Raw genomic sequence first — 11,541 nt, forward strand, 5'->3', positions numbered from 1 at the left:
TTTTATAAATGTATGCCGTCATCTCGAGGTTACGAAAAAGCTGTACACTTTCATTCCAATGTCACCGCCACCAAGAGGTTATGAGAAAGGTGTAGCCGACACTTTCATTCCAATATGACAGGGTTACGTATGTATGACTGCATATACAGTTGTGCTCATAAGTTTACATACCCTGGCAGAATTTGTGAAATATATCTATATTTTTAAATATGACTGAACAACAACCATCATTCATTTCTTTATAGTTATGTTTTGTTTCATGCTAATGCTTTTCTGAAATTCAGTGACGCAACAGATTGGGAGAAGCAAGATATTCCCCACCCAAGACCGCATAAAAGTAATTGTTACAACATCAATAACAACTTAAAATGTAGAAAAAAAGTATTACATAAAACAAGCAATAAAATGCCCAGCATACTTATAAATAATGTAACCCAACAGTTAAGATACCCTAGTAATTCATTTATTTTCTTCCTCACTCCTACTCCCAACCAAAAAAACTACTCAGGCTCTGTTGACTGTTAATTGCACTTTGGGGGCCCCTAGTGGTAGCGGGGCCCTTCGCAGGTGCGTAGTTCCATTGGGCAGTCTTTGACTGTACATTATTAATTTCTCAAACAATTTTACAGGATTTGAAGACGATTTTTGAAGGTACTCCGATTGACGAGGTACTCCTGAAGGCACCACACTGGTAGCCACCTGGAATGACGTAGCGAAGCTAAGGCTTCAAACAAACAATTGTTTGAATAATAATATGTTAATGTACCACTAACACTCCTCATACACATTGTAGCTATCATTTGGTTAAAGGCTGCCCAACATCAGACAAGTTCGCCTATTGGCAGAGGTAGTCGCTTTGACGTGGTGTACCTGAAGGCACCATACAGCCAGTGAAACTAATGTACCTGAAGGCACCATCCAGCCGGTGAAACTAATGTACTCAGACGTTTTCAAAAGTATAGATTTAAATACAAGGGAAACGGAGAAAGAAATAACGTTATATATAATTATGTGTATTAAAACGAAAAATGACCAAATGCAAAGAAAAGTTAGTGTGTTTGTAGACGTGTTTTTTTTTAGGACAAACTCCTGAAGGGACCACATAGGCCGATGTAGCGAAGCTGAGGACTTCACAAAATTAATTTTAAAAGAGAAATAGAAAGAAAAAACCGGGGGGGGCGGGGGGGGGGGGGGAATTTTTGTCATTATACTGGAATTGACGAGGCCGTCCTGAAGGCACCATGACAGGGATCGAACAAATGAGATTCGTTTATGGGTTAAAGCGAAATTGCATTTAAATTACTTGTTAAAATAAATAAATAAATAAATTTATTTTTTTTAAAAGCAGAGGGAAGAAAAAAATACGGTAAAAAAAAAAATATACTGTCGAAAGCGGTGCTCGAATAGACCAGGCCGTAATGAAGGCACCGTGACAGACATCGAACAAATTCGCATCGTTTACGGGTTTGAGCAAAACTGGCTTTAAATAAAGTTACATGATATAGATTTTTGAAAATATAGATAATGAAGAAGAATCATATTTTATTGTCATGAAAAAAAGTCCAAAACAATACGAAAATGTATCCTGTCGAACGTGGTTCTCTTGAAGGCACTTTGACGACCATCGAACCGTTTATTGGTCGAAGCAAAACTTGAAACATTTAAATCGAGCGATACGCCAAAATAAACGAACTATAACTTACGTAATGTTATGTATGTGTTCCCCAAGAAGAGCCACCCAACTCCAAAACTACAACGTTGGAAAATGGCTACTTTTTTGTATGAGGTACCCAGATTGACAATGTTTTCCTGAAGGCACCACGATGGGAGTTCAGGGGCTGTCGGATTTCCCCCCCTCCTCTCGCTCTCTCTCTCTCTATCTCTCTCTCGCTCGTTGGTTCGCCATGTGTGCCGACTGGCGTCCGTCAGCGGGAAGGCAGCAGAGGCGAAGAGGAGGGGAGGAAAAGTGTGTTTACACAGACGCCAGAGCGCCTGGGGAATCGTCGGCGAGAGGAAGTGAGCCGCCGGCTCTGCGTCTGCCTGCTCCGTCCGACTTCCTGCTCGGAGAAAGAAAAAGCACAGGATCCGATTTCAGGCCGAGCACAAGCCGCGTAGCAAGCATGGAAAAACAAGCACTTTCTCCGGCGGCGACGGCGACGGAGGCGGCGTCGCGCTAAAGTTCCTCGGCGGGGAAGAAAGGCCACGGAAGTGATCGCAGGTAAACACTTATCCTCGACTTTCCATCTTTTTCCCCCCAAGTTCGTTGCGTGTTTGGAACGGAGTCTTGGCGTTGTTTTTGGGCGGAAAGGCAGTGAATGCAACACGTTTTTTTTCTTTTTTCTGTCACTCATAATAGCAGCTTGTCTTCATTCTTCCGGTGTACTTCCGAGCAACAGCTTGGAAAAAAACAACCACCAAAAACCTCATTGAGACTTCTTACGAAGCTTTTAGTTTGTTTTTGCCACGTACATACATTTAGGAGTTTTTTTTCTTCCTTTCATGTATAAAGATGAAAGAGAAAAAAAGAGAGACTAACTAACTAACTAACTATAGACGACCTAGCTAGTGAAAATGAGTGAACGTTGTTTTTTTTTAATGACTGTATATTTTGCACTAATGTATTTTTTTTTTACACAATGCATAGGTTGGAAAACAACCTGAAAACTGACGTGTTTATATATTCTCAGTTCCGCAGTTTCCCTTTATTTTGCAACGAGCACACTTTTTTGGTTTAAGTCATCAAAGGCCTCTTTCCCAAACTATATGACATCAAGTTGCAGCCTTGCCCCAAAATGGAGAAATGATGTCATCAGGTCAAAAACATTGGATGTACTGTAAACTAACGGAAATGACTAAATCGGACGGAAATCGTCAAGTTTCATTCCATTTACGTGAACGCGAACCTAGAATGGTTCGGTAACAAAAAAGGACGCATCGAGCACAGAGGCTTCAAAAAAAGATAACAAAACAAAAAAGAAGCTCAACGATAGCAGCGAAGGAAGAAGAATGGCGAAGAAATCACGACACGGACTCTTTCCTGCTCGGGCGAGAGTCGTCACCAGCAAAAGGTGACCCGTCCGGGGCACGCCTCATACAAACCCGTGCGCGAGTGCTTCATCTTGATCGAAAGGGCCCATTCATGCCTTATTTAATAAGCGACAATTGGGTCACGGGTGCAAATATATCAGCATTGTATTCCAGACAATCGAAAAGAATGGAAACACCTTTCATTACAAAAAGCTTGATATACTTGTTTGTGTTTCCGAAAAAACGACGACAAAGAATACATTTTCATATTTTGAATCTATCCATCCATGAATATATATGATTTCTCTATTATTTTAACTTTAAGTGGGAATATATTCCAGACAATGGAAAATAGTGTCATTATTTTTTTGACTGTAAACAAATTATTAATTGTCTTTTTTTTCTGTTTAATATGAAAAAAAAAAAAATTCAAAAAATAAATTTCAATCGTTGGGATTTTGTTGAGTCCTAGTGTTATCTACCTGTAAATGTATGCACTTGTATAATTTCTAACGTCAATTATAATTTTTTTGTTGACATATGAAATGAAAATATTTCTGAAATTTGTAGTTTTTATAATTCCAAATTTGTTTAGAAATGTTTTCTGTAAAAGTTGACAAGAATTACTAAAAATTACATTTTAATATTTTGAAATGTTTCCAATTTTAGTGTTATCTAGAAATATATAATATACATGTATCACTTAAAATAGCAATTTTAATAGGAATAATATGGCAAATGTAATGATATATAAATATAATACATTAAATATAATTTTTGCTATAAAATTGAAAATATTCAAGACAACTGAAAATCATTTAAAAAAATAAATGAAATTTTTACAATTGTCCTCAATTTTGTAGATGATTTTTTTTTTTTTTTTTTGCACCGCTTAAATTCAATACAGTATATCAAAAACTGCCCAATTTTGAGAAAACCTGATCGAAACCAAAGCGCTGATTTGGATTTGAATTAAATGTCGTATATTGAAACACCATTTTGATGAAAGTCTGCTATCTTAATGCTCACATTTAATGTGAAACACCATTGACAGGCTAACGGAAACTAGCATAGATGCTTAGTTAATTGTCAACTTACAAACAACTGCTACTTCAACAGACATAGCGCTGCAACGCAAGCGGAACATTAAACAATACTCACAGGCATATGAACAACACTTATCTGGAGATTAGTTGGGGACCTTCTCTGCCTCTTCTTCTTGCTCTTAAATATGTTGCCTGTCTTCCAGTAGAGCTCAGTGCTGCCATGCAAGTTGTGGCCCAATGTGGTACTACACTGAACAACCCATCAAAACCGAAGAGCGGGACATACATAATATTTGTTCCGCTCACATGCGCTTGCGCTGTGGTACCGTCACATGATGATGATGGTGATGGTGATGGTGATGATGATGATCTTTTCACCGCTGGGAAGTGTGCGGTAGCGTAGGGAAGCGCTCCCCTGCTGTGGGATCCCCTCCGCTGGGCCATTTGTCCTTGGAAGCAGAATGGCAGGAAGTCCTGACTTTGACAGCGTTGTGGTTTCACACGGCTCATCGAAAAGTCAGCGGATGGCGTGCGGCGGAAAGCGGTTCCGTGCGGCGTCGCCCTTCCTTGACCCCGCCCCTCCCCCTCCCCCTCCCTCCGCTCTTGGCAAACGTTACTTAGCGCCACTCACCTGTCAACAATAAACAGGCGTGACGGGAAAGCTGCGGGACACCAAAGCCGTTGCGGTCATCCGGGTTCCGTTCTGAAATAGTTCCTGGAAAATACATTCATTCAGTTTGCGACTTTTGTCACACAGGAGGTCCACAAATTCAAACACGAGTTTCATTGAGACAAAAGTAGTGCTTAAGTTTGGCATCATGTCGCTGCATCTTGGTGCCAAGGGAGTATTTTTGAAGTGAGTGGAGGAGTTTCAGTTTGACAAAAAGTAATACTTTTGAGTTTTCATTTCGACCAAAATAATGCTTCGCTACCATCATGTGGTGTCTTGCTTCCAAGGAAGTATGTAGAAGTGAATTGTAGAGCTTTAGTTCAATGAGTCATTTTTCGCAGAGGATAAGGAGTACATGCCTGGCTGTAAATGTTGTCGTATGATCGGTCTGTCTGTGTTGCTATCATTTACGATCAAATCCAAGTTGTTTCAAGATTTATGATTCCCGCAACATCGACGCTGGTGACGTTAGCCCGTCTATGGCGTTTTGGCTTGAGCGTTAGCATTATGCCGGCTCATGAAGTTCACAAGACACCGTTGATGTGGCTTGGTTAAATACACAATGCGTAATTCTCTTCGTTTTGTGTTTTCCTACCGCGAGTCGAGCTCCCGTTGCACAAATAAGACAAATATAAATAAACCTTGATTGTGTTGTGTTTATATTACCCTTACAAATAAAAACGTGATCAATGTAATGCAATTCTACATGATTGCACAATGACATCATCAACAAATAGACCCTCAAGCCGCCGGCAGAATTCCCTGACCCCCAAGGAATCACTCAAATCAAACTGAATGTCTTTTTAATGATCTATGTTAAACCCCCCCCCCCCCCAAGCCCCCGATGGCTCGGCTAGGACTAAATTTAGTTTGGGAGCGGAACCATGTGCTGGGATGAATAGAAGTGTGTGTGTGTGTGTGTGTGTGTATAAGAGTCCAGACGGTAGAAGGAGAAGAGGAAAAACACGCACGCACGAGGAGGAACAACAGCTCAAGCCAGAAGTATGCTTGCGGTCCAATCTGGCCCGCTTTCGCTCCACAGGAAGTGTGACGGGCTCGGAGTGGGTTATTGCCTTCATAGTGGAATGTGCGCTCGGTACAAACTCGGGCGGATCGCGCCGTTCCGTTGGCAACGTGCCCGGACAAAAAAAGTGTCAGCATCTCGGACGCGAAAGACCATTTGCATCCTTTGTGACCCTTAAAAAAATAATCAAAATCGAATAAGAGTCACTGAAAATCTTCGACGAGAAGAGAATAGGACTTCATTGACAGAACCAAGGTCCAGTTTTTAAAAAAAAAAAGGCGCACACATTATACAGACAAAGTTATAAAAAACAATCAGTCAAGGTTGACATTGATGCTAGTTTTGCTAGCTGGTCTATGGGGTTTCCCAGTATGTGTTAGCATTAAGCTAGCTGCCTTCCAAATTGATGCGGTTTGGTTAAATACGCAATGCGTAATTGTCTTTGTTTGACATTAATCTTCAACAAGGAGTGGCAATAAACCGCTTGAATAAACTCCTTTTTGAAGAATTCTTCACCAACTGCCAAACTACTTTTTGTTGTGAAGTGTGCCGCAAATGAAATTTTTGCCGGGCCACCCAAGACAAAAAAAATCGGCCGAGAGACAGCTCTTATCTTGCAAACGTGAAAGTTAGGTCAAACGTAAATTGAGTTACCACTGTATGCTGGAGAAACCCATTTTTTAATTTGATTTGAATCTGTCATACAGCGGGGATTCACTTTCGCTCAAAGCTTTTTTGGGGAGTAAAGTCTGCAAAGTGTTTGGGGTCGGCGTGCGAGACGAACGCGTGCGCTTGTTTTGCAGCTATGGACAGCGCCATCACCCTGTGGCAGTTCCTGCTGCAGCTGCTGCTGGACCAGAGCCACAAGCACCTCATCTGCTGGACGTCCACGGACGGAGAGTTCAAGCTGCTCAAGTCCGAGGAGGTGGCCAAGCTGTGGGGGCTGCGCAAGAACAAGACCAACATGAACTACGACAAACTCAGCCGGGCCCTGCGATACTACTACGACAAGGTAAACGCGACTTCTTCTCCCGCTTCCTCTTTTGACACACTGGATGACGTTCGCACTTCCTCCGAGGCCTCACGCACACAAACACGTGCCTGTGACGCAGTGGTGGGAAGTAGCCGAGTACAAATACTTTCAAGTAGATTTTTAGCCGTCTGTATTCATTTGTTGAGGACTTTTGACCGCACCGTTGCCCAAACAGGCGAGTTACTTTTTCCCCCGCGTTGTGTGTTTTTCTTTTATTGGTCATTAGCGTGTGCAGGTTGACTTCAAGTATTGTCTCGTAGCGTAATCCTATTTGCCTCGGCCGACCCTGAAGAGATTTCTTCTCGCTCTTCCCGACAGAACATCATCAAGAAGGTGATCGGCCAGAAGTTCGTCTACAAGTTTGTCTCCTTCCCCGAGATCCTCAAGATGGACCCCCAGATGGTGGAGATGGGCTTAGCTTCCGGAAGGTTCCCCCCACTCCAGGAAGGCGAGGCCCCCGCGCCGGACGTGGACGAGGAGGAGGCGGAGGAGGCGGAGGAAGAGGCAGAGGAGTCCCTGAGGAGGGCGCGCGCGGTCGCCCTGGGGGCGCAGCAGAGCCGGAACGACTACCTGCGCTCGGGCCTGTACTCGTCCTTCAGCGTGGCCTCGCTCCAGAACCAGCCCGAGCTGCTCAGAGTTCTTCGGGAGGAGCCGCGGTCCGTCATCCGCTTCGGCGCCAACGACGCCAAAGCAGAGGCCTACGTCTCCCCCGGGCCGCCCGCCCGAAGCCGGAGCAACGAGGATGGAGACGAGGGGGAGGAGCGTGAGGGGGACTTCTCGGAGCAGAGCGCCCAGCCCCTCAACCTCTCGTCCGGGCACAGGGAGCGGGCCCTGCGGCCTCCTCCCGAAAAGAGGAGCGGCGGCGGAGGAAGAAGCTCCGCCTCCTCCTCGTCTTCCTCGTCGTCCAGTAGTTGTAGTCGAGGAGACGGACTCCCGGCCAGAAGCAAAAAGCCCAAAGCTCTGGACATCTCGGCCCCGTCCCTGCTGCTGGCGGGCAGCGACATCGGCTCCATCGCGCTCAACAGCCCGGCGCTGCCGTCCGGCTCGCTCACCACCGCTTTCTTCGCGGCGCAGGTGAGGAGACGCTTGACAGATGAGCGTTCACACTTGCGCTATGGCTTTGTGGGTCACCTCGCTATTGTAGGAACGCAAAGAGACGTGCATTCATTTTCGTGTGGGTTCAAAGCAAAACAAACCAACAAAAAAATAAGACAAATGCCTTATTTGACTGCTTAAACCAGTATTCCCAGTAACGTTATTGTGAACCAAACGTGTAAATGCCGAGACGTGACCCCTCGCGCTGTCTTTGAGAGTCCTCCAAAATGTTGTGACTGCCGAGAGTTAAACATTCATTGCAAATTTGATGGGGAGAAAAAAAACGGAGAATTATTTGACCGATTAGCTGTGTATTCGCACGTAACGCAATTTTGCATCAAAAGTATAAATGCTGGAAGATGAGCATTCACACCGACAATGCTGTCATAGGCCAAAAAATGGATGATTTTCGGAACAGGCGTTTCCCCCGATTGCGGTTGCGGTGTGTTTGCTGCGACTGTGTTTCGCCTTTCCTACACGCCGAGGGCATTACGGCAAGTACCGGATACCGTTAAACACCCCTCAAACAAGATCGTGAAGCGATAAACTGCGGGCAACACTGTTAACTCCACAGTAATCCCCCGCTACATCGCAGATTTTTAAGTGTTAATCTTTTTTCCCCCGTTTGTACGATATTTTTTTTTATCCAGTTGTTTTGTGCTAGTATTGTTTTGAAAGTGCGGTTAAAGTCCTGAAAATTAAGCGCCGTAAATGCTTTAAAAACATGCCTAGCGTGTATTTAAATGGGGTATTTCTACATCACGGATGTCACTGGTGTGGAACGTAACCCCCGCGATGGCGGGTTGCCTTACTGCAGGGGGCGTAGTCAACTCTCGGGCTGTAACGATGAATCGGATCCTCATCAGAGTACGCATATCCAGCCTCAAGAAAATAACAACGCTAGTTACACTAAGACGGCTCTGTAAACAAGCTGATGTTAAACACGCCCGCTACTCCGGTAGCATGTCTTACCCGTAACACTTTTTCAATAATACGCTAAATGTCATTGGTTCGAAGTTTATTTTTTGGGAATGTAAAATCAAAAAGAGGTGATACCTGCACGTGGCTTCTGAATCCTCTCAGGACCCTTCACTCTGCTTCTTCTGTTTGTTACTCTTATACACAGTTGTTGGCAAATGCGGGATGGGCTTCCCCCCCCCCCAGAGGTGGCTATTCCACCATAGTTTCTGCAAAGCTCCTGAAGCGCGATGTAACAGGTTAGCACGAGGATTTTTGTGTGTGACCAAATGTCGTTCGCTGCATTCCTCAAGATGCATTGTGTGATACATAGAGAGCACTAAAACTACGGTCACTAGGGATGGGCGAGTAGTATCGATACCGGGTCTCGGTAACGGGCCAATACTGGCCTTATTTCAAGGTATCGGGTACTTGTGAATGCTGCCGTTAGCAGCCACCGATACTTGGGGCAAAAAAATCTGGCAGAATAAGTCCTCCTCACAAGTAGTTGGCAACAAACTGCAGCGGTATAACACACAGGTGAATCATCATGTGCATCAGAAAGAAAATGACAGTACACGTTATTGTGTTAATTGAAATCTTCCCGTGGTTTGTATCATACGTACCCCCAAAATCTCACTTTTGCAGCTGAAATTTCGTTCTACCCATGTATAATACGCCCCCCAGAATTGCTGCCATGCTCAAACATTGAAGTGTTATCTGCATAGTAATGTGTATTTTATTAAGTCTTTCAAATTTGTTTCACAGTTCTCTCAAGTAAACGGGAAATGCCTACTGTTGCGCAAGCGCCAAACAAAAGTGGAAAATGCTTGCCTTGCTCCGTGCATACGCATGCGCTGACGACACTGATACGTCCGTCTAAAGACGCAGTTACTTAGTCTAAGGAATTCGAATGACACGCGTGGGCAAGGGATATTACAAATTCACAGGTGAATGTTTTGCCATTTAGTAAACTAAGATGCTAAATCTCATGCTGAGTACCGGCAGGCGCTTTTAGATGGCGATATACGGCATCTATAATACAATGTATTATCGCTTCGCTAAGCAGTAGTAGCAGGCAGCTTTGTTCTCGAACATCCCATTTAAACAGCACCACAAAATGGAATATACAGTGTGTGTGTGTGTGTGTGTGTGTGTGTATATTATATGCGCTGGCACGGTGAAAGACTGGTTAGCACATCTGCCTCACAGTTCTGGGGACCGGGGTTCAAATACCGGCCCCGCCTGTGTGACGTTTGCATGTTCTCCCCGTGCCTGGGTGTGTTTTCTCCGGTTTCCTCCCACATCCCCGAAACATGCACGGTAGGTTGATTGAAGAATAAATAAAATAAATTGCCCGACGGTGTGAATGTGAGTGCGAACAGTTGTTTGTTTCGATGTGCCCCGCGATTGGCTGGCGACCGGTTCAGGGTGTACCTCGCCTCCCGCCCGAAGATAGCTGGGATAGGCTCCAGCGGCGCGTGAGGAGAAGCGGCAATGAAAATGAAAAAAAAAAAAATATATATATATATATATATATATATATATATATATATATATATATATATATATATATATATATATATATATTTGTTTGTATATTTGTATATATTTGTCTTTTGTTTAACACAAGCTGTCGTCACCCCGCCACCAAAGATTGCAATATTCAATGTTTAGGCTTCGTTCGTGTTTATGGATGTCATATTTGCATAAATAAATGTTATACATGTATTTAACTTCTTTTGTGCAAAGATACCAACCATAAGAAAAACAACATGTTAGCAAGTTGGGCTACAAACAAACATGTCATCATCCCGCTCGTTAGTCTAGCGCACGCAGGAAGTCGTCCGAGCTGTTTTCCGGGTTCGGTCACGTGACGGCCCGCATCGAGCGGATTTTCCGGGCCGTCCGGTCTCGTGACATGTTTGCGGACCGGGCGGCGCGGGCCTCCGCAATCCGGTTGCTATTTGACAATCCGGCTGACTTAATCCCGTTGTCAAATATTTGTCGTTATCTGGGAAGCGGCGCCCTTTGCCAGGCGGGGTGGCAAAAGCAAGACGTGAACACACGGCAAAATGTCCGTGAGAGGAGGGAAGAGGCCTTTAAGTGATGCCACATGCTCCAATAATTCCATTAATAATGGGAGCGGGGCTGCAACACTGGCTCGCTTCTCTGAGGTGACACGAGGGGGGAGAAATTGATTTCATATGTTTTCTCTCGAGTTGCCCCCCTTCATCAACAACAGCCCCCCGCCCCTAACGTCACCCCTGTATTCCAGAGGAGAAACCGCAGACTTCCTTCCTGCTCCGCCAGTTTGTTTTTCCAAAGGCCCAAAAAGCTTCTCCATTTTGCATTTTCAGCATGTTTCGCATTAGCCCCGAAAGGCCTCGGAGCCATTCCGTGCACTCCTCTGACGCCCATCCTTCTCTTTCTCCGTCTTTTTCCAGACTCCCTCCGGTCTGCTGCTGGCGCACAGTCCGCTCTTGTCCGGCATCCACTTGTGGAGCAGCCTCAGCCCCGTGGCCCCGCTCAGCCCCGCCCGGCGGCAGGGCCACGCCTCCTTGTTCCAGGTGAGGGCCGCCACCGACCATGATTTGAACGCTCCGTTCATCTGGCCGTTACTTTATTCAAAAACAGCACATCATTTCAAATTGACAGTGCAGAAAATGACGTTTCCGCCACTGTTTCG

The 11,541-nt window shown here is 44.8% G+C and overlaps 1 protein-coding gene across 3 annotated transcripts in view; it reads left to right on the forward strand.

Annotated features, from left to right (window-relative positions):
- The window catches only part of elk3 (ETS transcription factor ELK3), a 29,984-nt gene that overhangs the window by 16,201 nt on the left and 2,242 nt on the right, over nt 1-11,541 (forward strand). For 2 of the 3 annotated variants that reach the window (XM_061677035.1, XM_061677037.1), the window contains exons 5-8: nt 1,816-2,218; nt 6,571-6,779; nt 7,119-7,874; nt 11,300-11,422. In XM_061677035.1, the coding sequence (XP_061533019.1) occupies nt 6,573-6,779; nt 7,119-7,874; nt 11,300-11,422 (1,086 nt within the window). In that variant the 5' untranslated portion in view covers nt 1,816-2,218; nt 6,571-6,572. Of the gene's footprint in view, nt 1-1,170; nt 2,219-6,570; nt 6,780-7,118; nt 7,875-11,299; nt 11,423-11,541 lie in introns of those variants that run through there. The other variant, XM_061677036.1, reaches the window with a different exon arrangement.

Source organism: Phycodurus eques, chromosome 5 (assembly GCF_024500275.1).
Source record: "Phycodurus eques isolate BA_2022a chromosome 5, UOR_Pequ_1.1, whole genome shotgun sequence".
Lineage (NCBI taxonomy): Eukaryota > Metazoa > Chordata > Actinopteri > Syngnathiformes > Syngnathidae > Phycodurus > Phycodurus eques.